Source organism: Rhineura floridana, chromosome 12 (assembly GCF_030035675.1).
Source record: "Rhineura floridana isolate rRhiFlo1 chromosome 12, rRhiFlo1.hap2, whole genome shotgun sequence".
Lineage (NCBI taxonomy): Eukaryota > Metazoa > Chordata > Lepidosauria > Squamata > Rhineuridae > Rhineura > Rhineura floridana.
Window position 1 is genome coordinate 564,178 of NC_084491.1, and position 26,058 is coordinate 590,235.

At 48.7% G+C, this 26,058-nt stretch overlaps 1 protein-coding gene across 3 annotated transcripts in view; it reads left to right on the forward strand.

Moving 5' to 3' along the window:
• The first annotated feature begins 382 nt into the window (after window positions 1-382).
• The window catches only part of LOC133368714 (cytosolic purine 5'-nucleotidase-like), a 49,947-nt gene continuing 24,271 nt past the window's right edge, over window positions 383-26,058 (forward strand). For all 3 annotated transcript variants that reach the window (XM_061593291.1, XM_061593293.1, XM_061593292.1), the window contains exons 1-4: window positions 383-686; window positions 23,648-23,721; window positions 25,228-25,345; window positions 25,487-25,582. In XM_061593291.1, the coding sequence (XP_061449275.1) occupies window positions 571-686; window positions 23,648-23,721; window positions 25,228-25,345; window positions 25,487-25,582 (404 nt within the window). In that variant the 5' untranslated portion in view covers window positions 383-570. The remainder of the gene's footprint in view (window positions 687-23,647; window positions 23,722-25,227; window positions 25,346-25,486; window positions 25,583-26,058) is intronic.

Consider the following 26,058-nt stretch of genomic DNA (forward strand, 5'->3'; position numbering starts at 1 on the left):
AGACCGACCAGTCGACCACGTGCGATTCAGAGCTCGGGCCCTGGAGGCACGTCAAGGGGTCACGGTCAGCCCTTCATCGCTCGGGGCCCCTTCAGCGCCCCCGGGGCAACCTGGTCAGCTGCCCGGAGGCTCCCCCGCCTCGCTCGGTGTCATTCTCGGAACAGTCTGAAGCACTGTTCTGCACAAGCTATGCAAAAGGGGCTCCTCCCCGGCACCTTTTCGGATGGAGCCGGCGAGGGAGGCCTCTGCCGCTGGGCGCAAGGAAGGGAGAGTCGCCGCTGCCAAGATACGCCGCCGGGCGGGCCGGAGGAGCAAAGTCCCCGGGGCCAAGGGCGAGGGGGCTGCCTGGCGGCCGGGGGAGCTGAGCGGGGCAGCCCTCCAAGGCCAGCGCGAGCAGTGGGCCTGGCTGGCGGGCTTGGCGGGGTGAGGCGAGGGGCTGGCCCGGGGGAGGAGGAGGCTTCTGCAGGGGCCGAGGGAGGGAGCCGCCGCCTGGGCAGGGCTGATAGCCTATCTCCCGGGCAAAGGGGAGCGCGCAGGCAGCCGCCGCCCCGTCCTCCCGCGAGCCCGAGGATGGGCAGTCTCGCCCGAGAGCCTGCCGTGGCCATGGAGCCCAGCTCCCAGCAGGACCCCAAGGAACTGGGGCACAGCGAAGCCCGGGCACCGGTCAAGAGGGACTACCATCGTCGGTAAGGGGCCGCAAGCCCGCCGGGGGGGTCGCCAATGGCCGCGGATGGCACGCCTCCCGAGGAGCCGGGGACGCCCCCGGCGTCTCCAAGGGCCGCTCCTCCTGCCCCGAGGAGGCCCGAGCTGTGAGCGAGGCGGAGAGGCGCCCCTCGGGGAACAGGGCTCCCCCGGCGCGTCCCTCGAGGACGGCGCTGCTGCAATCGCCTCTCGCCCCCTTGGAGGCGGGGCAGGGCCGGGGAAGCAGGGCGGGCCTGGTGGCTTCGGCTGTAGCTCGGGCGCCGGGCTGGGGCAGCTCCTCGCGACGGGGCGGGAGGCCGGCACGCGGTCTCAGCAAATGCCGGTGGCGCCTCTGGCGGGAGACCTGGTAACTGGCAGGCACAGAGGGTGGGCGAAGTTGGCGGCTGCTCGGGGCCGGGCAGGGCCGGGGAGCAAGTTCAGCGGCGTCTCCCCGGCTGCAGCAGCTGCCCGGGCGCCGCTGGAGTCTTTCGGGCTCCCCGAGGTCTTTGGCGCGCCACGCGGGCCTGCGACGGAGAGTACCAAGCCCGCTGCCGCTGGGCAGCCTTCGCCAACCTAGAGCCCTCCCGAGGTTTCCAGGAGGGGATGCTGGCAGAGGGTGGGGAGGCTGCTGTGGGCGATTTAGCCCTTGGGTCCCTTTGGTGATCCCGAGGGAAATCCCCTGCTGAAACAGAAGGCTGGGCATTGTTATTGATGATGGTGGCGGCGGCGGCTTATTTGTTGGCTTAATAGATTTCTGTCCCGCGCTTCCTCCAGGAAGGAGCCCAGGGCGCTGGATCATGCGGTCTCCTTGCTGAGGGTCTCCTTCCACTCCCTGGGGCTATGCACAGCAGCCTGCTCTGCTCCTTCCTGCAGGGGGCAGCAGCGAGAGAAGGGTTAACACCCCCGTCTGTGCTGATTTTGAGTTATCATCCACTCACACACACACACACACCCGAGACACATGGAAAAAGCTGGTGCATTTTGCATTTATTAGGAGGAACACCTCTTTGACGCCACTTGCAGTGGCGTGCTTGCCCTTGCCCCAGAGTCAACCGTCTGAGCTGCCTGTGTGCCAGTCTGTGTGTTTACCTAAGAGAGCAAGCTTTTACCCTGCATTGAGATCACTGAGACTTAAGACTCAGTAAAATTTATTTATTTATTTATTTAAAACATTTCTATGCCGCTCTATCTTCCAGGAAGCTCAGAGCGGCGAACAATACTGTAATAAACATAGACAAAATACAATGTAAAACGAACCGTAACAACTATGAATACTAAATTAAAACAAAGTTAAATAGTAAAACCCTATACAATAAAATGATCCTAGTCGTTAGACGGTCATCTCTTGGAGTAAAAGATTTCCTAATCCTTAGTCCAGATTAAAAGCGAGACGAAAAAGAAATGTCTTAACCTGGCGACGGAATGCCGGAAGCGAGGAGGTCAACCGTGCCTCTATAGGCAGAGCGTTCCAGAGTCTAGGGGCGATAACTGAGAACGCCCTATCTCTGGTTCCTGCCAGATGAACTTGGGTGGAGGGGGGTATCCTAAGGAGAGAATTATCGGAGGACCTAAGAGAAAATAAGAAAAGCTCCTTTATTTATAGAAATATATAGTAGATAGAAAGGCAGGCCTAGTCCTAATTAACTAAGTTGGAGGCGCAACGCCCAGACGTGGGAGTTGCCCTCATGGCTCAGGAGGGAGAGCAGAGACAAAGATGTCTCCTCTCTCTCGGACAGTCCAAGAAGGGAAGAGAGAAAAGGCCGGAAGGAGGAGAGGCAGATAAGCTTCCCTAAGCATATCAGTCTAGCGACAGAAGGAAGTCAGTCAGAGCATCACAGGTAAACAAGCCTATCCATCTGGAGGACCCAGACCCTATCTCCCTTCTGGAACATGAACAAAAGAACAAAGCAGGAGTTGCTCTTGCCCCACTTCCAACACACTTTGGGGCTGATTTCTGCTCTAATATCTGAGAGGGCCACTGTAGCTGGGTGGCAGAGCGCCTGCCCCCATGCAAACCTCCCAGCAGTCTGCTTTGAAACCCAGCCCGTCCCCCTGCTCTCCTCGGTGTGACTGAAGGTGTTTCCCTGGTCAGGCTCCCCTCCCCTTCAAGTTCAGATGGAAGCACCAGACTGGGGCTGTCAAGCTCCCTAGGGAGACCTTCTGTGCTGAAGACGCCCTGGTGCCTCTGCGGCAAAGTCCACTTGCATAAGGACTGCCAGTGAGGGAGGAGGAGCCGGGAGTCCACTTCAGCCTCATCAGCACGCACCGGGGGGGGGGGGCTCAGGCCTGGGTCCGTGGCACTGGGGGACGTGGCTGCTCATCCCCCGCTTCCTTCTGATTCCACTCCCAGTCTGTTGGCCAGAGTGGAGGCGTGTCCGCTCATGGCTTGCCTCGCTTCCCAACTGCACCTGTGGCTGCCTGGCATGTGGATGGTGGCCAGTCCGTTAGGGTGAATGGGGCGCTGCCCCACCATCCTCAGCCAGCCCCTGCCTGCCTCCTCACTTACAACCAGTCCAGGGGTGGGGGCCCCAGCAGTCCCCTTCCTCCCTCCTCCTCCTCCTCTGTTTTGCCCTCTCAGAGCAGGGGGGAGACAGATGGGGCAAACCTAGAAATAGTTGGCCCTGCCTGTCTGGCTCCACTCCTGCCCTGCCGGTCCCACTGGGCACCAGCCGCCACTGCTGGCTGTCCCATCTCAGTATCCCATCAGTGGGCTGGCCTGGGTGCACGTCAGACTGCCTATTATGCTGAAGCGGTGGTAGATATTTACTGTTTAGTGGCCATAGAATATAGGAATGGCACAAGAAGCACAGAGGCACCCCACAATGGCCCCCACAGCATCCCCCATTCACCCAGTTTCTTACCTGAGCATGATTACCTTTGGCTGCACAAGATTATCATAGACTCCTAGAACAGCAGAGATGGAAGGCCATCGAGTCCAACCCTCTGCTCAACGCAGGAATCCAGGTTCAAAGCATCTCTGACAGGTGGCTGTCCAGCTGCCTCTTGAAGGCCTCCAGTGTCGGAGAGCCCACCACCTCCCTGGGTCATGGGTTCCATTGTCGTATCACTCTGACAGTTAGGAAGCTTTTCCTGATATTCAGCCAAAATCTGGCTTCCTGTAACTTGAGTCCATTATTCTGTGTCCTGCACTCTGGGACAATAGAGACAACCTTTCAGGGACTCAAAGACTGCTATCATATCTCCCCTCAGTCTTCTCAAGGCTAAACATGCCCAGTTCTTTCAGTCTGTCTTCATAGGGCTTTGTTTCTAGTCTCCTGATTATTCTCATTGCCCTTCTCTGAACCTGTTCCAGTTTGTCTGCATCCTTCTTAAAGGGCGGTGACCAGAATTGGACACAGTACTCAAGATGAGGCCTAACAAGTGCTGAACATAGGGGAACCAATACTTCACGTGATTTGGAAACTATACTTCTGTTAATGCAGCCTAAAATAGCATTTGCCTTTTTTGCAGGCACATCACGCTGTTGGCTCATATTCAGCTTGTGATCAACAACAATCCCAGGATCCTTCTCACATGTAGTATTGCTGAGCCAAGTGTCCCCCATCTTATAACTGTGCAGTTGGTTTCTTTTTCCTAGGTGTAGAACTTTGCACTTACCTGTGTTAAATGGCATTCTGTTGTTTTCAGCCCAATGTTCTAGCCTATCAAGATCCCTTTGAATTTTGTTTCTGTTTTCCAGGGTATTAGCTATCCCTCCCAATTTTGTATCATCTACAAATTTGATAAGCATTCCCTGCACCTCCTTATCCAAGTCAGTAATATAAATGTTGAAGAGCACTGGGGCCCGGACCGAGCCCTGCGGTACCCCACTTGTTACCTCCTCCCACTTTAAGAAGGAACCATTGATAAGCTCTTTTTGAGTACAGTTCTGTAGCTAACTGTGGATCGACCTGATAGTTGTTGCATCTAGCCCACAGGTAGCTAGTTTGCTAATCAGAATATCATGGGGCACTTTGTCAAAAGCTTTGCTGAAGCTGAGATATATTATGTCCACAGCATTCCGACAGTCTGCCAAGGAGGTTACCCGATCAAAACATGAGATGAGTCTGGCAGGATTTGTTCTTGATAAATCCATGTTGGCTTCTAGTAATCGCTGCATTGTTTTCAAGGTGCTTACAGATTGAGTGTTTTATAATCTGCTCCAGAATTATCCCAGGGATTGATGTCAGGCTGACTGGTCTGTAGTTCCCAGATTCTTCCTTTTTGCCCTTTTTGGAGGTAGACATTAGCCCTCCTCCAGTCATCCGGCACTTCACCAGTCCTCCACGATTTCGGAAAGATAATAGACAGTGGTTCCGAGAGTTCTTCAGCAAGTTCCTTCAGCACTCTAGGATGCAGTTTATCGGGCCCTGCAGATCTGAATTCATTCAAAGTGATTAGGTATTCCTTGACCATTTGTCTATCAATCTCAAGCTGCAATCTTGCCCCTTCCACTTCATGTTTCCCAGGAGGGTCATAGACCCTCTTTTGGGAGAAGACTGAGCCAAAGTAGGAATTGAGCAGTTCTGCCTTTTATGTGTCATCTGTTATCATTTTGCCATCCTCATTTAGTAGCTGAAACACCATTTCTTTTCTCTGCCTTTTACTATGGATGTACCTAAAGAAAGCTTTTTTGTTGCTTTTGGCATCTCTCGCTAACCTCAGCGCATTCTCAGCTTTAGCCTTCCTGATGCCATCCCTGCAATTCCATGCTACCTGCCTGTACTCTTCCTTTGTGGCCTGGCCTTCCTTCCACTTCCTGTATGTGTCTTTTTTTGTTTTCATGCCATCTCCAAGCTTTCTATGAAGCTACATTGGCTTCTTCTGCTGTCTTGCCATCTGCTGTCTTTTTTCCTTAACAGAATTGTTTGCCAGTGCGCCTTTAGAATTTCCTCTTTTAGAAACTCCTACGCAGTACCAGAGGGATGGACAAGAAAACTATCTGGGCCCCAATGTCCTTGAGTTTCCTTCCCAGAGCTTCAAAGTCTGATGTGATTTCTTCGTAACTCCACTTGGCAGTATAATTCGTTCCCACACAGATGTGATACATGTCAGTGGGCTTTATGAGCGATGGCAACCCTTCTGTCACATCTCTAATCCGTCCTCCAGGGAGGCAGCATATCTGGTGAATGCATGGATCTTCTCGGCATACTTGGGTTTCAGTTCCACGCAGTAGGGAGTCTCCCACCACTACTACTCTTCTGTTCTTGTTGTGGGGTGTGGTTTCATTGCCTCTGCTTGGCTGAGTTTGCTCGCTGTCGCATGGGGTCTCCTGTAATTCCTCCCCTGCAGGCTGTCTTCAGTCTCATCCTCAAGTGCCTGCAAGAGCTTCCAGAGTTCCACCGGTGAAGGGTGTCTTCTCGCTGTTCTGCTCCTAACTGTCACCCTTTTCCGTGGAGTTTCTTCCACTTTGTTGTTGCTGCTCTCCACAACAGTCTCCTCTTCTGCTTCAACTTGCTGTTATTCTTCCACCTCCTGTACTTCTCTTTGCTGCTGCTGTTCCAGCGTTCTGTCTAAGAACTCTTCATCTTCTCTTATACTGTTCAGTGTGGCCACCCACCATTCCAGGCCCTTCACTTTTTCTTCCAACAGCGCCACTAGTTTGCACTTGTTGCACGTGTGCCATGCTGTTCTCAGGCAAGAAAACAAACACTGCACACACCTTGCAGGTCACCACCACTGGAGTGTCCTTCCCATCCATCGTCTCTACTGCCTTTTGCTTCTTTCTTTCTACTAGTGTTGGAACGGCCTGTGCTTTGTCCTGTCCTCCTTCAGGGTAAACAGAAGAGTCCTACCGGTATGTGGTACACCATACAAGACAATAAAATTGGGGGGGACCTCCCCTTGGACCTCCCCTGTCAACCTCCCCTGCCAAACTCCTGTTAGCTCTCCCTGTTCTCTCGCTCTGTTCGCTCGCTCTCTGAGAGTTGGCTTGCTTGTATCTCCTCTGGACCAGCTGAGGAAACTCCCTCTGCTCTGCTCAGTTAGGATCAGGAAACAGAATGGCTGGACTAGATGGACCCCCTTTGGCCTGATCCAGCCACATTGCTTTCTTGTGTAGTATACTCTTTAGAGCAGGAACTCATTGAACTGTATTGAGATTATTATGCATAATGAGGAAACAGTGAAATGGGGAGGACTGTAGCTCAGTGGTGGAGTTTCTGCTTGTGTGCAGGCCCAGGTTCAGTCCCCAGCATCTTCAAGTCAGGCTGGGAGAGACCCCGTCTGAAAACCTTGAGAGATTCTGGCAGTCAGTGCAGACAGTACTGAGCTAGCTGGACCAATGGTCTGACTTGGTATGAAGCAGTTTCTTTTGCCAAAATCTATTTGATGCAGGTGATTCAGCAGGAGAAAGCCTTCTTAGAGACTTGTGCACACAGGCTCTGTCAGATGTCACTCTTCCAAAGAGGCACATGTGGCCAGTGCTGGCAGGGCTGGAGCCCATAAGGAGTTGCTGAAGGTTGCAAAAGTAAAAATAAATGTTTATTTTAAAAAAATCTGATGGGGGGGAAAAGAACCCCCCAAATGGCCCAGTGAGGAGTGAGCGTGATCAGTAGCCATGGAAGTCAGCCAGCTAACTGGAATCCCGAATAGGCTCCTGAGCCCTGTTAGAAGGTGAGGAGATGTCAGTGACCTTCAATTGCAGGTCGCACTTGCAAATGTGAGCAACGCAAATTCCAGGGTCAGTTCTGGAGGCAGCATGCAACACAGTGCCGTCATCAGGAGCCAGCGCTGTTGGCAGCTGCTAAAAGCAAACACGGCCTTCTCTTTTTGCTGGCGCCGCCTCTCCTCTGCTGAGCCTACCGGGGCGGCTCCTGGAAACACGCCTCCCATCTGGCATCTGCTGCCATTTGGGCCCAGCCAAACACTGGTGGGAGAGGAGGGAGGTTCATGTTCCTGCATGGACACTGCCTGGCTGTGGGAGGCCGTCACACCAGCCTGAAGTTGGGAAAGTGGCCATAGGACAGTGTTCAATGCTGGTCACCAAAGTAAAGCACCAGCCCGTTCCAGAGGATTTCAGGCACTGATGAAATGCTCTGACGCACGGCCTCTGGTCTGAGGTTAGGACACTTCCTCAGCTCAAGGCCTTTCTGCAGGTCTTTGCTGGGGTCCTCAGAGCCAGCTGCCAGCACCCCACTGGGTCAGAGATGGGGAGGCCTTGGGCAGAACAGTGCTGTGCATGTGGAGAGGACAAAGCACTGACTCCCAGGGGCTGCTGCTCAAGAGCACGTTATGGCTAGTGACGGGGCTTTCTGTCAGCCTGTAGGACTGGGATTTGGCTGGGGGCGCGAAGTGCCTGCATCTCCATAGAGGCAGCCTCCCAGAATCTGTATGGTGGGATGTGTTTATTGGGCACAGAGCCTGGAAGTGCCTGTGAAATGATGAGACTGTGAGATTTCCTTGGGCTTTTGTTTCTTTTGTTAATAAGGAGCACCTCTTTCTAGACCTTATGGTGATAGCAGAAAGGCCCCAAAGACATGGATGGTTTCAGTTTATGAAGGGAGAGAAAAATCATAGCCTCAAAAGAACAGAGGAGGCAGAATCCAAATGGCTGCAGTGAATGCTCTCACCAAGGTGAATGCTGATGAATGGGCTTTTTCCATTCAAGAAAATGATCTTGGCCCCACTTGGAAACATCAGCTCAGCCACCTGCAGCACCACAGTGTCTGAACAGATCATGGGTGCTTCCAGATGAACTGTTTATTGAGCATTCACCCTGATTTCTTTGCAGGGAGATTAGAGGATGTTTGCCATTTAATTAGCATACATTTTGATTTGTTTTGCAGGGAGATTAGATGATGATGTATCAAAGCAAGTGTTCTTCTCCCTCTCCAGTACATTTCTCCATCATTTTCCTTATTGTAAAAAAAAGTCTGATCTTTTGGGGAAGTGGGTTTGTTGCACATGAGATTGAAATCAGCTTTAACTGTGCATCTTGAATTTGCTGGTATGTGAATGATTCCACCCCAACATAGTGACAGAATGGAAGTGCCTCATAGGATGCAACCTTTTCTGAGTGAGCCACCATCCTCTGCGTTCAGTATTGCCTAAGTTTGGCCATGGCAGAAGCCAAGTGCCCTTCACACGATTCCAACTGGAGACCAAGGGCCACTGCTTGCTCCTCCTTTTGGTTACAGAGGCTGGCAAGTGACCTGCAGAGCATCCCTCAGAGAACCCAGACAGTAGCCTTGAGAGTGTGCCTTCCTTGGAAGCCTTGCATTCCTGTGAAAGGCACCCTCTGGGGAGAATAATCTGTGGGTCACCTGAGGATCCTGGCTCCAAGGCAAGATTCAAAAAGGTGAACCTACATAATTTTATTGATAGCAGCAACAGAATATCACACAATAGGGGGCTGACCTTGGGCCTGGTTCAGAAGCTGGTGCAAAATGCAGCAGCCAGAATGCTAATGTGGACACATGGCCAACAACATGTGACACCATTCTTAAAACATCTGCACTGGCTGCCTGTCCACTACTGAGTCAGGTTCAAGGTCCTTGCGTTAATTTACAAAGCCCTGAACAACTTGGGTCCAGGGTACCTTAGGGACCACCTAAACCCTTATATCCCAGATCCATCACTGAGCTGCTGTAATACCATTTGCTGGGATATCATTGATCATTCCCCGAGTCGGTGAGACTCATCTAAGAACAAGAAACTGAGCCTTCAGCTTCACCAGCCCAGTCCTGTGGAATGTTCCACCAATACAGATCTGGCCAGCATCTTGCGTTCTGACTTTTAAATGCCTGCTGAAAACTCGCCTTTGTCCCCAGGCTTATGCCGGCATTGGAGACAGTATATTTCTGCAGTAATGAGTTGATTGATTTTTTATTTTAAATTTTTATATTTATTTATTTATTTATTACATTTATATACCGCCCCATAGCCGAAGCTTTCTGGGCGGTTGACAGCAATTAAAAACAATAAAATCAAATATACAAATTTTAAAACACAAAAAAATTTTTAAAACACAATTAAAAAAAATTATATGGTTTTGTTGTGTGTTTGTATATGTTGTAAACTGTTGATTTTTTCTTTTTTTAATGAATAGTGGTATATACATATTTATAAATAAATCATGTAAACTGCTTTGTGAGGTCCACATGAAAAGGGGTATATGAATGCTTTGCATAATAAATAAACAAATAATCAGAATTACATTATCCAAATCAAGATAAAACTCACCTCCTCACTTGGTTTCAGCTAACTCCAGTCCTTGATTAACAAGGCAATATGGCCTTTACATTCCCCAAGGTACAACACTTCATCTTTCACAGGCAGGCAGATGCAATGTGAGGATTGCCCTCAGCACTGGAATATGTGGTCCTACACAAACAGGATTAAGACTGACACATGGCTGGCTTTGAAGTTTCCAGGGGGAAGAAACAGGCTCCGGAAACAGGGATCTGAGTTCTTTGTGCCAGAAAAACATGTCTCCGGCTGCTGTTGTAGTGTGGAGGCGCTTTGGGATGGAAAGCTGGCATGAGGTTTGCTTGTCAGGTACAGCGGAGAGTCCTGTGGAGGATGACAAGGAGTTTTCAGGTAGAGAGGAGCTCTGCGGCAGGTGATCTGGGCACAGCCAAAAGAATCTTGGAGGCAGAATTGGACAGGAGCTTGGAGGTCATTGCGTCCCACTCCCTGCTCAGTGCAGGACTTTCTTCTTTCTTTATTATTATTATAATAATTCTTCTTGTTGTTGTTATTGTCTTCGTCATCTCCCACCCTGCAACCAGAGGGCCCATGGCAGTCACCACGATATAAAACACAATATTAAAAACAGTTTAAAACAATTGCGCTCACAACTAGAGAGGGTCCTGAGTGTTAAAGGCCATGGTGAATTGGTGTGTCTTCAGCATATGATGGAAGCTGTACAGTTAAGTTGCCAGATGCAGCTCTGTGGGGAGGGGCTGCCACAGAGAAGGCCCTTTCCTGAGCCACTCCCCCACACTTCTTGGGGCAGTGAACTACACAGAAGCCCCCCCCCCCGTTGATCTACAGCAACCATGACAGAGAGGTGCTCAGCAGCCTCTGCTTTGTAGCTCCACTTCATGTCTGCTCCAGGGAGCATAGTCGTTCAGGGTCCCAGGGGATCCCCTATGTCTTCAGAGTCCTACAAGCCAATCAGAATGAAAGGGGAGTGTGTTAACCACTGAGAAGGGTCCCAATGAGTGTCAATTGCAAGCCAGCCTTCATTCGTACTCCAAAAAACCAAGATAATTTGTGGAGAGTGTTGTTATGTGCCTCCAAGTCGACTGCGGCTTATGGTGACCCTATGAATCAGTGACCTTGTGATGTTCCTATATTAATGTATATATGGTAAGTGTTGTTGTTTTAGAGTATACATGGTAAGTAGTGAAAGAGGAGGGGGAGTGAATGGGCAATAGAATGCTTGATGATTGGCTGAGTGTTTAAAATGGCTGACAGTATAAATGAAAGGATGACAGGTAAATCTGGGTGAATGTGAGGTGGTGAATTGTGGAATCTGGGGGGAGAAGAGAAAGAGTGGATTGCTTGGTGGGGTTTAGAGAGTTGTTTACCAGGAGGGAGGTGGAGTTCGGATTAGTATTGAGTAAAACCATATGCTTATGTGCCTTAAGAAGAAATCTTGTTAATCTTGTTAGCTTTGTTATCTTTAATAAATACTTAATTTGGTTTACCAAAGGCCTGATCCTTGGCTGGGGTTTCACAGACCAGAAGGGAGGGTAAGGTAATGACCAAGGCTGAAGGGGAACTGTAACAAATGGTGGCAGCGGTGAAGAGAATAACAATACCAGTATTCAGAGTCTCTGGGAATACTAGTATTGGGACGTTACTGGTGGTTGCCTAGCAGGGGGATCTGTTGAGATCTGTGCTAGAGCGGGGAGAGAAATCATAAGAGAGAACGGTCCGGACTGGTGGAGTCCCTGGTGGTGCCTAGAGACAGGCAATAACCACGAGCAGGTAGGAACCTGACAGGGAGAGCCAGGGAAGGACGCCTCACAGACCTCCAAGAGCATCTGTCATGAACCACCCTGTTCAGATCTTGTAAGTTCAGGTTTGTGGCTTCCTTTATGGAATCAATCCATCTGTTGTCTGGCCTTCCTCTTTTTCTACTCCCTTCTGTTTTTCCCAGCATTATTATCTTTTCTAATGAATCATGTCCAAAGTATGATAACCTCAGTTTCATCATTTTAGCTTCTAGTGATAGTTCTGGTTTCATTTGTTCTAACACCCAATTATTTGCCTTTTTCGCAGTCCACGGTATCCACAAAGCTCTCCTCCAACACCACATTTCAAAGGAGTTGATTTTTCTCTTACCTGCTTTTTTCACTGTCCAACTTTCATATCCATACATAGAGATTGGAAATACCATGGTCTGAATGACTGTAACTGCAGAAGACATAGTGAATCCTGATGATAGCATCCCATCTACATCAACAAGCAGTTGGATAGCAGCAGGAAATCATGTAGACACTGAATTCTGTAATTCAAGCAATATATCTTGGTGAGGAAGGATAATCAAATGGTGACTGTGTCAGAGAAGCAGAAAGCAGTATTCAAGCCTGTCATCTTAGAAGGTTGTATAATATTAGAAGGGGGTTTGACTATCATGAAAGGACCCTGCACTTTTGAATTTGCCACTGTGCTACTGCCTGCTTCCATTGGTTCAACAGCTCTTAGTTTCTTCAGATGTTTTGTCCTGCCCTCTGGTGGAAGAATGACACATCTTCTCCTTCTTCTGCATGGCATCCCTTCAGATATTTGAAGACCCCTTCACCTTATTTATTTATTAAATCTATATCCCACCCTTCCTCCTAGAAGGAGCCCAGGGCAGCAAACAAAAACACTAAAAACTTTCTAAAACATGTTAAAAACAAAAGACTTCAAAATATATTAAAACAAAACATCTTTAAAAATGCCAAAAAGATAAGAGAGATGGTGCCTGTCTAATATTTAAGGGGAGGAAATCCCAAGGAGTCTGCCACTACAGTAAAGGTCCACTTCCTATGTTGTTTGGAATGGGCCTCCTGATGAGATGGCATCCGCAGGAGGCCCTTGCCTGCAGAGCACAGTTCTTTCAGCTGTCCATTGCAGGAGACAGCTTCCAGCTCCCTCACCATCCTGCTTGCTCTCCTTGGAACACAATTCACTTGGTCATTCTCTCAGAGGTGGCAGCAGCAGAAGTGGCTTCCCTGGCAGGACACGTGACTGCAGGTCCAGCTTCTTGCAGATGGGTGGTGGGAGATGGGAGGTGGTGGGGAGCCAGTCTGTGTGTGCCCACACCACGCCAACCTCGCTGCTTCCTTGCCCCTTCTGGTAGGCTGCAGCAGCACTGGGCAAGCACCTCTGGCATTGAGTGGAACTTTTCCTTCCTGTGATCTGGACCCTCTGCCTCTGTTGCTGCCCCCTAACTAAGTTTGCACTCATAGCTCATGTTCAGCCTGGGGTTAACTAAGGCGCCTAGACTCTTTTCACGTGCTGTTGTTGTTGTTGTTGTTGATGATGATGATAATATTTATAGCCCACCCTTCCTCCCAGTAGTTCCCCCCCCATCCCCAACTTGTCCCTGCGATTTTTGCAGCTACATGCAAGAGTTGACACGGATGCCTTCATCTTGTTGCCGTCTTCTGTGGTGTTGGCCATCCCTCCCAATTATATCCTACGGAGTATTTCTGCCTCTTTCTCTCTGCCAGCTGTTAATGCTTCCCTTACTTCGCCAAGCAGAGGACCTGTCCCTTTATCTTCTTGCTCCAAAAGTAGTCAAAGAACCCCTTCCAGTTGTATTTTCCATCCCTCAACAGTCCCAACTCATTCTGGGCCTTTGACTTCCTGGCACCATCCTTATAGGCCTGGACTACTCTGCTGTCTTCATCCTATGTTCCTCCTTGCATCTCTTGTGCATGTTATTTCTAAGACTCCTGAGAGACCTCCTGATGCAGCCAGAACAGGTGCCTCCTAGTTTTCCTTCTCATTGGAGTAGTTTGCAATTGGCCTTCAACATTCCACTTTTCAGAATCTCCCATCTCTCTTGAACTTGACACCTGGGCTCATTTGGGAGGAAGGGTGGGATATAGCCATGGGATCCTCCCCAACTTTTCTCTCAGCTCTTTCAAATCGTCATTTCTAAAGTATGGGAGATACATCTGGCCACACTTAGGTTTCACATCCCTTCCTGTCATGAATTCCAAGATATACACTGTCACTTTCCCCCAAGGTAGCTTCCAGTTGCGTTCACTTGGTAGGAGGTTCATCTTGTGACTTTACCTATAAGGCGCAACACCACCTAATCATAAACAAACGTGCCTGAGATTTATTGCGTGCTGGCAAGTATTGGGATCAGCAGAGACCTTTTCCATTTGGAGATGTCTGTCGTTCTGCAGCCACACTGGTGTGTATGTGTGTGTCAGGCTGCCCCTGTGTAGCGGTGCTGTGTGGATTGGAGGACAGAGGGCCACTGCCCTACTGGAAACCTCCTTGTCCTCTCCTTCCGCTTGGGCTGGATCTGCTGAGTTAGCAGGAAGCCCTTTTGAGTACTAAGAAGGGGCTGCCCCAAGGCCTGGCGTTCCTGCTTGGACCGTGAGAGCTGGCTGGCTGAGCTGGGAGAGTCATATGCAGATCCTGGCAGCTGTGTGTAGTTCCTGCCCTCCAGCCTGTGAATCCCAGTCTGTGTTCTCACTGGCTGGAAGGGAGGAGACTCCCCCTGCAGAATGAAATGTTGATGCAGCCCTTGGCCTCCTCCTGAGCGCAAGAAGCAGCCCATTTCTACAGCCTCTGGAAAGCAGCTCCAGGAGCCCATTTCCTCCTCTTCCGCAGGGCATTTGTGTACGTGCATTTGCAAAGCGACAGTTGGTAACTGCAGAGTCCCAGTAATGATTCTTAGGATCATAAAACGTAATAGAAAATGCCTGGGATGCCTGTAGTAGAGCCCGCTGGGATCATCATTCCGTCAGAGGCTGTGGGCGGGGTTGAAGCCTGCCTGTCCTTGTGCGGTGTGTGTGTGTGTGTGACAGATCCTAGGGCATATGGGCTGAACTATGCATTAAAGCCATCTTTGTAAGCTAGGCTGGATCTCAGATCTGTCACTGAGAAAGCTTTTAGTGAATATTAGATTCACATGGGGTGGAACAGGGAAGGGTGCATTTCATAGCTAATGAATCCCTGTAATGGGCAACCTGTTGGCGACACAGCTTGCCCTGGCACAATGATAATGCACAGTACTCCCCTTCTTTCCCTCCCCCAGCAGTTAATACTCAGGATGAATGTGCATGTGGGTAAAATCTGTGTATTGACAAATGGAAACCTGAAGAAAGGGGACAAGGTGGAAGGTGTCTACTGGGAAGATTGGCTGGATTTTTAAATAGATATATATTTTTCATCCATTAGCTTTGTCTTAGCAAAGATTGGCATCAGACACACTACCCTTTTCTCTGGCTTTGGTTTAAACCGTGCTTGTCCCTGGCTGGACACACCTCCCTTCCCCGATAGGGATCTCAGACCAAAGCGCTGGGCCAGTCACTGCCTCTGCCCAACCTACAGCAAAGCATTTTCATCGGACACACCACAGAGTGGCAACAAGTTGACCTGACTTCAGCCTCAAGCTGATGGCATGGAGAAATGCACTGCAGGTTTTGGACTGGAGTCAAAAGGGACGGAGTTTAACTTAGCGTCTAGAAAACAGAGGTGGTGAAGCGCTGAAGCTAGCACAACTGCAAGTGTGTCTCTGCCCACAGAAACAATCAAATGAGAAGAGGTGGCCCAGATTACCTCCCTCTCTACACTATCCATCTGTTAGAGCAAAAGAAAATTAAAGCCAAGGGCTGTCGGAAGAAGTAGGCAGACATTTTGTTCTAGAATCAAGGGAGACTTGCGTACACACACAATCTAGATCTGGCACATATCATTTGCCCCTGAAACGTGCTTCTTGAGAAACTGGATTCATTCTGAAAATAAAAGCTCATTGCAGATTGATTCTGCATTACTCCGCAGTGTGTCTGTTTGAAAAAGAGATGGAGGTGTTCCGGCAAGGGCGTGGTGCGTGTGTGTATCTGTACCTGCCCAAAGAAGTAGCAGGAGGGCATGTAACCAAGACTGCCATCGCCGCTTCCTCCTTCATTCAGCTGGGGAAGGTGCAGGGAGGAAGAACCATGGACAGCTTCAGTGGGGTGTGTGTGTGTTGGGGTTCAAGCATGTATCAAGTGAGCATGGCCAGCCTTGTGGGCCGCAGGATCTAGAATAAATCTCAGTTGGAACCAGCATGCTGAGGACGAGCATGAAAAACTACATTTTTGTGTAGCGAACTGGTTAGTGTGGGTAGTAAGAGAAAAGAAGGAAGTACATTAGGAACATCGATCATGAGGAACATAGACAGTGGGGTGTGTGATGGGCGTGTAGACCGCACGGTGTTTTGCCTGCCTGGTGCGAAGGTTGCGGATATCGCCCATCGTTTAGATAGTTTGGTAGACAGTGCTGGGGAGGAGTCAGTGGTCGTGGTGCACGTTGGCACCAACGACATGGGGAAATGCAGCCGTGAGTTCCTGGAAGCAAAATTTAGGTTGCTAGGTAGGATGCTGAAAGCCAGGACCTCCAAGGTGGCTTTCTCTGAAATGCTACCAGTTCCACGCGCAGGACCAGCCAGACAGGCCCAGCTTCGCAGTCTCAATGCGTGGATGAGAGGATGGTGTCGGGTGGAAGGGTTTGGATTTGTTAGGCACTGGGGAACATTTTGGGACAAGCCGGGCCTGTACAAAAGGGACGGGCTCCACTTGAACCAGAATGGAACCAGACTGCTGGCACTTAAAATTAAAAAGGTAGCAGAGCAGCTTTTAAACTGACTGAGGGGGGAAACCCGACAGGAGCTGAGAAAGGTCCGGTTCGGAATAAACCTCCCCCCTGGGATAAAAACCAAAGAAATGATGAAATTTTAAAAGGGGTAGGCCTAGAAGTAGGCATTGTGAGAGCAGGGGCGCAGGATATAAATTCAGAAGAGCAAAATTACCACAGGCCAAACCACAAGTGCCAAAGACACTTGAAGAGAGACACTGCTTATAAGTGCCTGTACGCTAATGCTAGGAGCCTCCGAACCAAGATGGGAGAACTGGAGTGCTTGGTCTTAGAGGAGAGCATTGATATAGTGAGCATAACGGAGACCTGGTGGAATGGAGAAAACCAGTGGGATACGGTTGTCCCTGGATATAAACTATATCGGAAGGACAGGGAAGGACATATTGGTGGCGGAGTCGCTCTATATGTGAAAGAAGGCATTGAATCCAGCAAGCTCGAAACCCCAAAAGAGGCAGACTCCTCCACAGAATTGTTGTGGGTGGTGATACCATGCCCCAGGAGGGACTTAATACTGGGAACGGTCTATCGTCCCCCTGATCAAAATGCTCAGGGAGACCTTGAGATGAGATATGAAATTGAGGAAGCATCCAAACTAGGAAATGTGGTAGTAATGGGTGACTTCAACTACCCGGACATAGACTGGCTGCATATGTGTTCCAGTCATGACAAAGAAGCAAAGTTTCTAGATATTCTAAATGACTATTCCCTAGACCAGTTGGTCATGGAACCGACCAGAGGGACGGCAACCCTGGACTTAATCCTCAGTGGGGACTGGGACCTGGTGTGAGATGTAAGTGTTGTTGAACCGATTGGGAGCAGTGACCACAGTGCTATTAAATTAAACATACATGTAACTGGCCAATTGCCAAGAAAATCCAACACGGTCACATTTGACTTCAAAAGAGGAAACTTCACAAAAATGAGGGGATTGGTAAAAAGAAAGCTGAAAAACAAAGTCCAGAGGGTCACATCACTCGAAAATGCTTGGAAGTTGTTTAAAAACACTATATTAGAAGCTCAACTGGAGTGCATACCACACATCAGAAAAGGTACCACCAGGGCCAAGAAGATGCCAGCATGGTTAACGAGCAAAGTCAAGGAAGCTCTTAGAGGCAAAAAGTCTTCCTTCAGAAAATGGAAGTTTGTCCGAATGAAGAAAATAAAAAGGAACACAAACTCTGACAAAAGAAATGCAAGAAGACAATAAGGGATGCTAAAAAAAATTTGAGGAGCACATTGCTAAGAACATAAAAACCAACAACAACAAATTCTATAAATATATTCAAAGCAGGAGACCATCTAGGGAGGCGATTGGACCCTTGGATGATAAGGGAGTCAAAGGTGTACTAAAGAACGATAAGGAGATTGCAGAGAAGCTAAATGAATTCTTTGCATCTGTCTTCACAGTGGAAGATATAGGGCAGATCCCTGAACCTGAACTAACATTTGCAGGAAGGGATTCTGAGGAACTGAGACAAATAGTGGTAACGAGAGAGGAAGTTCTAGGCTTAATGGACAATATAAAAACTGACAAATCACCGGGCCCGGATGGCATCCACCCGAGAGTTCTCAAAGAACTCAAAGGTGAAATTGCTGATCTGCTAACTAAAATATGTAACTTGTCCCTTGGGTCCTCCTCCGTGCCTGAGGACTGGAAAGTGGCAAATGTAACGCCAATCTTCAAAAAGGGATCCAGAGGGGATCCCGGAAATTACAGGCCAGTTAGCTTAACTTCTGTCCCTGGAAAACTGGTAGAAAGTATTATTAAAGCTAGATTAACTAAGCACATAGAAGAACAAGCCTTGCTGAAGCAGAGCCAGCATGGCTTCTGCAAGGGAAAGTCCTGTCTCAGTAACCTATTAGAATTCTTTGAGAGTGTCAACAAGCATATAGATAGAGGTGATCCAGTGGACATAGTGTACTTAGACTTTCAAAAAGCGTTTGACAAGGTACCTCACCAAAGACTTCTGAGGAAGCTTAGCAGTCATGGAATAAGAGGAGAGGTCCTCTTGTGGATAAGGAATTGGTTAAGAAGCAGAAAGCAGAGAGTAGGAATAAACGGACAGTTCTCCCAATGGAGGGCTGTAGAAAGTGGAGTCCCTCAAGGATCGGTATTGGGACCTGTACTTTTCAACTTGTTCGTTAATGACCTAGAATTAGGAGTGAGCAGTGAAGTGGCCAAGTTTGCTGATGACACTAAATTGTTCAGGGTTGTTAAAACAAAAAGGGATTGCGAAGAGCTCCAAAAAGACCTCTCCAAACTGAGTGAATGGGCAGAAAAATGGCAAATGCAATTCAATATAAACAAGTGTAAAATTATGCATATTGGAGCAAAAAATCTTAATTTCACATATATGCTCATGGGGTCTGAACTGGCGGTGACCGACCAGGAGAGAGACCTCGGGGTTGTAGTGGACAGCATGATGAAAATGTCGACCCAGTGTGCGGCAGCTGTGAAAAAGGCAAATTCCATGCTAGCGATAATTAGGAAAGGTATTGAAAATAAAACAGCCGATATCATAATGCCGTTGTATAAATCTATGGTGCGGCCACATTTGGAATACTGTGTACAGTTCTGGTCGCCTCATCTCAAAAAGGATATTATAGAGTTGGAAAAGGTTCAGAAGAGGGCAACCAGAATGATCAAGGGGATGGAGCGACTCCCTTACGAGGAAAGGTTGCAGCATTTGGGGCTTTTTAGTTTAGAGAAAAGGCGGGTCAGAGGAGACATGATAGAAGTGTATAAAATTATGCATGGCATTGAGAAAGTGGATAGAGAAAAGTTCTTCTCCCTCTCTCATAATACTAGAACTCGTGGACATTCAAAGAAGCTGAATGTTGGAAGATTCAGGACTGACAAAAGGAAGTACTTCTTTACTCAGCGCATAGTTAAACTATGGAATTTGCTCCCACAAGATGCAGTAATGGCCACCAGCTTGGATGGCTTTAAAAGAAGATTAGACAAATTCACGGAGGACAGGGCTATCAATGGCTACTAGCCATGATGGCTGTGCTCTGCCACCCTAGTCAGAGGCAGCATGCTTCTGAAAACCAGTTGCCGGAAGCCTCAGGAGGGGAGAGTGTTCTTGCACTCGGGTCCTGCTTGCGGGCTTCCCCCAGGCACCTGGTTGGCCACTGTGAGAACAGGATGCTGGACTAGATGGGCCACTGGCCTGATCCAGCGGGTTCTTCTTATGTTCTTATGTTCTTACTGGCTGAGGCTAGAAGAACTAGCAGAAGAAGAGAAATGGGGCACAGCAGGGGAGGGCAGAAGACGCCAAGGACCCCTCCCCTGCAGAGTCACTGCTCAGACCCACATAGAAAAATGACGGTGCCAGGCATGCCCCACTGATTGTAGGTGACTTTCTCTGTGGCATACTGATCCAGCATTTGAGATCGCTAACCCAGAGGTCTACTGGGGGGGGGGGAGTGCACATGGGGGTCTGGTCTTCCAGCATTGCAGGATGAGCCTTTGGCCAGAGGTGGGAAGACTTCAGGCTTGTCAATCTACTTTGCTTTTTTACTAGGATTCCCAGCTCTACCAACCAGACCCAGGGGCAAAAGACAGACAGGCTGCTTCCAGATGATCTGTTTAATGAGCAGCCTGATTTGCTTGCGAAGAGATTAGCTGATGTTGCATCCACCATAGAATCATAGAGTTGGAAGGGACCTGTAAAGCCATCAAGTCCAACACCCTGCTCAATGCAGGAATCCAAGTTTAAAGCATCTCTGACAGGTGGCTGTCCAGCTGCCTCTTGAATGCCTCTAGGGTTGGAGAGCCTACCACCTTCCCTAGGCCATTGGTTCGATTGTCATTCCACTCTAATAGTTAGGAAGCTTTTCCTGATGCTCGGCCAAAATCTGGTTTCCTGTAACTTGAGCCCATTATTCTGTGTCCTGCACTCTGTGACGATTAAGAAGAGATCTTGGCCCTCCTCTGTGTGACAGCCTTTCAAGCTCTTGAAGAGTGCTGTCATATCCCCCCTCAGTCTTGTCTTCTCAAGGCTAAACATGCTCAGTTCTTTCAGTCTCTCCTCACAGGGCTTTGTTTCCAGTCCCCTGATCATCCTTGTTGCCCTCCTCTGAACCTGTTCCAGTTTGTCTGTTGTGATGCGTCCTTCCCTGGCTCTCCCTGTCAGGTTCCTACCTGCTCGTGGTTACTGCCTGTCTCTAGGCACCACCAGGGACTCCACCAGTCCGGACCGCACTCTCTTATGGTTTCTCTCCCCGCTCTAGCACAGATCTCAACAGATCCCCCTGCTAGGCAACCACCAGTAACGTCCTAATACTAGTATTCCCAGAGACTCTGAATACTGGTATTGTTATTCTCTTCACCGCTGCCACCATTTGTTACAGTTCCCCTTCAGCCTTGGTCATTACCTTACCCTCCCTTCTGGTCTGTGAAACCCCAGCCAAGGATCAGGCCTTTGGTAAACCAAATTAAGTATTTATTAAAGATAACAAAGCTAACAAGATTAACAGGATTTCTTCTTAAGGCACATAAGCATATGGTTTTACTCAATACTAATCCGAACTCCACCTCCCTCCTGGTAAACAACTCTCTCAAACCCCACCAAGCAATCCACTCTTTCTCTTCTCCCCCCAGATTCCACAATTCACCACCTCACATTCACCCAGATTTACCTGTCATCCTTTCATTTATACTGTCAGCCATTTTAAACACTCAGCCAATCATCAAGCATTCTATTGCCCATTCACTCCCCCTCCTCTTTCACTACTTACCATGTATACTCTAAACAACCAGCACTTACCATATATACACTAATATACAGAAACATCACATCTGTATCCGTCTTAAAGTGTGGTGTCCAGAACTGGACGTAGTACTCAAGATGAGGCCTAACCAGTGCTGAACAGAGAACTAATACTTCATGCGATTTGGAAACTATACTTCTGTTAATGCAGCCTAAAATAGCATATGCCTTTTTGCAGCCACATCCCACTGTTGGCTCATATTCAGCTTGCGATCAACAACAATTCCAAGATCTTTCTCACATGTAGGATTGCTGAGCCAAGTATCCCCCATCTTATAACTGTGCATTTGGTTTCTTTTTCCCAGGTGTAGAACTTTGTACTTATCCCTGTTAAATTTCATTCTGTTATCTTCAGCCCAATGTTCCAGCCTATCAAGATCCCTTTGAATTTTGTTTCTGTCTTTCAAGGTATTAGCTATTTCTCCCAAGTTTGTATCATCTGCAAATTAGATAAGCATTCCCTGGACCAAGTGCTATCCCATACTTTCCAGGGCATTTCCCCACCACTTTCATCAGAAGAAGAAGCCCAGTCTTTTGGGGAAGTGGGTTTGTTTTGCAAGAACTCCAGATCAGCTTTAATTGTGTAGCCTGAAAATAGTGACACTCTAGAAGTGACCATAGTTAGTATTAAGGGACAGGAAGTGCTTCAAAAACCTAGCAGTTTGTTTTCAGTGCAAGGACTGAACTGATCTCACTGTCCTTTCACACAAAAGTCAACTCCTGATTTGTTGTCTTCATTTCAGCAGCCTAAGTCACTTTTTTGGTGCTATTGTTAAACAATGGGGCGTCAGAAATCCTTGCCAATCTGCTACAAATCTACCAGTAGATCCTGATCTACCTCCTGCCCACCCTGCTTTAGGCCACCAAAGTAGGGTTTTGGATCAAAGGCACCTGATGTTTAAGTAGTCCCAAAGGAACAGGTATCTTCTCTCTCAGGATTAAAATATGGAAAGTCAAGTTCAGTGGAGAAGGGTAAGGGCGCTTCCAGACTGTCGCAGGTTTTGAATGGGGTTCAATCACACACTAGCAGACTCAGGTTCTGCAGTTAAAGTTGATTTGGAGGTCTTGCGCAACAAACCTACTTCTCCAAAAGATCAGACTTTTTGTGATAAGGAAAGTGTGGGCTAATAAGTATGCTAATAAGCTGATGCAATGTTGATGTCTAACTTCTGCACAAACTGGAATTAATGCTCAATAAATAGCTATCATTGTCTAACTTCCCTGCAAACAGTATCAATGCTCAATAAAGAGGTCACCTGGAAGTGCTGTTATCCCAACTGCCTCATCCTGACAAACTTTAGGACCCCCTCCCTAAACATGTCACCTGCATTGGTGTTAGGCTCACAGCAATGTCTACAGCACATATGGGGAACCTATGGCCCTCTAGATGTTGCTGAATTGCAACTCCCATCAGCCCCAGCAAGCATCGCCGGTGGCTAGGGATGATGAGAACTGTCATTCAGCAACATCTGGAGGGCCAAAGTCATCATGATCACGGGCATCAGTAAGTCTGAAATGAGATAATTTAGCAGGGCACCAACATATTTCTTGCAACCTGGGTGGGAAGGGGGTGGATAAGCCAGAGGGTTAGTTCTATGACAATTAACTTGATAGATGGATGAACGTTTTGCTACTGAGTCTTCCGACTTGGAGCGGTTTGTTGGGATAGTTTAGATTGGCTGAATGGATGAAGTGCGGCAGAGCTGATTTGGGGGGACCTTTGAGGGTTGATTTGCGAATATCTGCCATGCTAGAACTGACAGAACAGTAAGTGTGTTTCCATTTATACTTAGGGTGTGTCTCCACCTTTTGGGGGTACATGATGCAAGTTAAACTCACCCGTTTATTGTAAAACCTGGTGGGAGCAGCACGAGTGCATTTTTTTTAAAAAAATTCAGCTTCAAAGAGATTTTGCAACTGATTGGCAGATCAACCCTTTCCCCCCTCCAGGTGTGGCCAATAGAGATGCTTTGCTGTAGGCGACCAGTGTGCTCACAGTGTGCTCTTGACCAGAGAGAGGCTGGTCCTTTCTTTCTGCTTCAGAAGTGGGAGGGGTTCTAGGATTCACATTCAGATTTCAGGGCTCTCTACAGCCAAATGACAGGTGAGCGAGCGAGTGTGGCTTTGATTAACTGAAAGACAGTTCGGCATGACCAATTTCAAAAGGTCCCACCCCAGTAGTGAAGGGAGGGTGTGGACCCCCCCCCCTTCATATCAATAGAGGGTTTGGGTAGAAAACCTTCAAGAGAATTTAATCCCACTTGATCAGGCTAGCTGACCTTTGAAGACCAAATGCAGCCTTTTGAGGGGCCACTCAAACTGGCAGCAGAACTGGTCCTTAGAGACCTTCTGACACCATCTCTCCTTTTCAGGATCTTTGTGAACCGGAGTCTGGCACTGGAGAAGATCAGATGCTTTGGCTTTGATATGGACTATACATTAGCAAGTAAGTAAGAGGTCACACATGCAGCATCCTTGGGAGTCACGGGCTGCATTTGAAGGGAGGCATGCAGTTAATAGGCAGGACATTTCATTTATGTGGATCACTCCTCTTGAGGAACAGTCAGATAGATCCTTGCAGATCCTGGTCCCGGAGATGGTCTATAAATGGCAGGTGTGGCTCCTTCAGTCCACCCTCTGAGCCAAATGGGTATCTTAGCAACTTTCCTTCTGACTTCTCAGGAAACTGGAGTAAGGTCGGGGGGTGGGGTTGCTCTGGCTTTAAGATCTGAAGCAAGCTGCCTGTGTAATGAGTTGGCTCCAAAATCCAGCAGAGAATCTCCTGTTCCGTGACTGAAGGAGAACCACAGCCCAGTCCATTGGAATTTGGCTGTCTGAAATAAGCGCAGTGTGAAATAGGTGCTCTTGCTCCATTTCTTTGAGAGTGGAAGAGCCTGCCCTCCCAGTCAGGGGTGTTGTTGTCCAGGTCTCAGGGGGTCTTAGACCCCTTACTTTTTTGGGAACAGGGTCCCAGCAGAGTTCCTCTGTCTCCAGAATCATATGAGCCAATTAGCATGAAAGGGAGTGTGTTAGCCCCTGAGAAGAGTCTCCCAACATGCGTCCTTGTCCTTTTCTGCTGATTGGAGCCAATCAGAGTGAAAGGAGGTGAGTTAGCTACTGAGAAGATTCTTCTCAGTAGCTAACACTCTCCCCATTCATGCTGATTGGCTCCTAGGGATGTCTATTTTTGTGGGAGAAGGCATTAACAAGGATCTCATTCTCAACCCAGCAGCAAAAATAGGGGGAGGGATTATCATAAAGGGACCCTGCATTTCTGAATCTGCCACTACACTACTGGGGGCACCAGTCAGATTGGGAACTAAAAACCCCCTTGTATCTCAAACATCGTAAAAGTTAGTCATTGTTGGCTTATTAACTTATATGGTGATGATAATGAATAACAGAATCACGTAACATAATTTGCCAATCAGTTTTTGTTTGTGTGAAAGCAAACCATTATGCTTAAAGCAACATGAAGAGGATCTACTGTGATGACACAGACCAAATGCACAGATGCATTTTCCCTTTGCTGCAACAGAAAACTGGACCATGAAAAGTGCAACTGTGCATCATAATGGCTTTAAAATCTTGTTTTTATGCTTGGTTTTAATGTTTGTTTTGTAAGTTGCTTTGAGTCAATTTTGGAGGTGAAAAAAGTGTCATATTGGGGATAAGCAACAGGGGAACGCCAGTCCTGCTTGTGAGCTCCCACGGACATGAGTCTGCAGTCCCAGTACCATGCTCATGTTGCATAAGTATTTCAATTTGTTTGGTTTTTTGAAATTATATTTGAATTCTTATTAATGATTTCATGTTACAGAAGAGTTATTCCAACAGTATTTGATAGACGGGGCCAAAGATTTCCTGACTGTGTTTTGCTTCTTGGGCAACACAAGTGTGTCCAGATGCCATTGTCCAGAACAGGCACCAACTCTGCTCTTTGCCTCTGCAGTGTACAAGTCGCCCGACTACGAAGAGCTGGCCTTTGAGCTGCTGCTGGACCGGCTGGTGTCCATCGGCTACCCGCACGAGATCCTGGAGTACAAGTATGACCCCACTTTCCCCACCAGGTAAGGGAGGGCCTGCTGGCCAGGCAGCAGCGATACCTTCGGCCCTGGACAGAGCCCAGGAGTCCGACAGGCCCCATGGAGATGGGGGGAAGGGGGAAAGAGAGCCCCCGGCACACTCAGTGACCTCCTTCCCTTCCTCAGGGGCCTGGTCTTTGACGCCATGTACGGGACTTTGCTGAAGGTGGACTCCCACGGGAACCTCCTGGTGTGTGCCCACGGCTTCCGCTTCCTCAAGGGGTACGTCTCGCCCTCCACAAGGATGGTAATCAGGTTTTATCCTGTCCCTCTCTCCCGCCCAGCAGTGGATGTCTGCAGCCCCGAGAGAAATGGATGGGCCTGGGAAACCACCAGGAGAAGCCTGTTTTTGCCACCGTCTTCCACAAAGAGCCTGCCCAGCCCAGCCCGGCTGCTCCCATGGAGTCCCCATCAAGGGAGGCTTTCCACCACTGGGGGCGGTTGCAGAGCCGCCTGCCCTGTGGGGTTGCCACCTCAAGCCTGCAGAGGGAAATGGGGTAGAGGATGGGAGGGTGACCTTGCCAGCTGGCCTTCTGTGGTTCCACCTTCTTCTGAAGGCCCCCCCCCCCCGGCTGCAGGAGCTTCACCAGAGGACGGGGGCTCAGAGGATGCTCAGAGGGGCTTGGCAGAGCCTCAATGGCAACTGTTGGCTCAGTTCCAGCAATGAGCCTTTACTGCACTTTATTTAGTAGATTTAT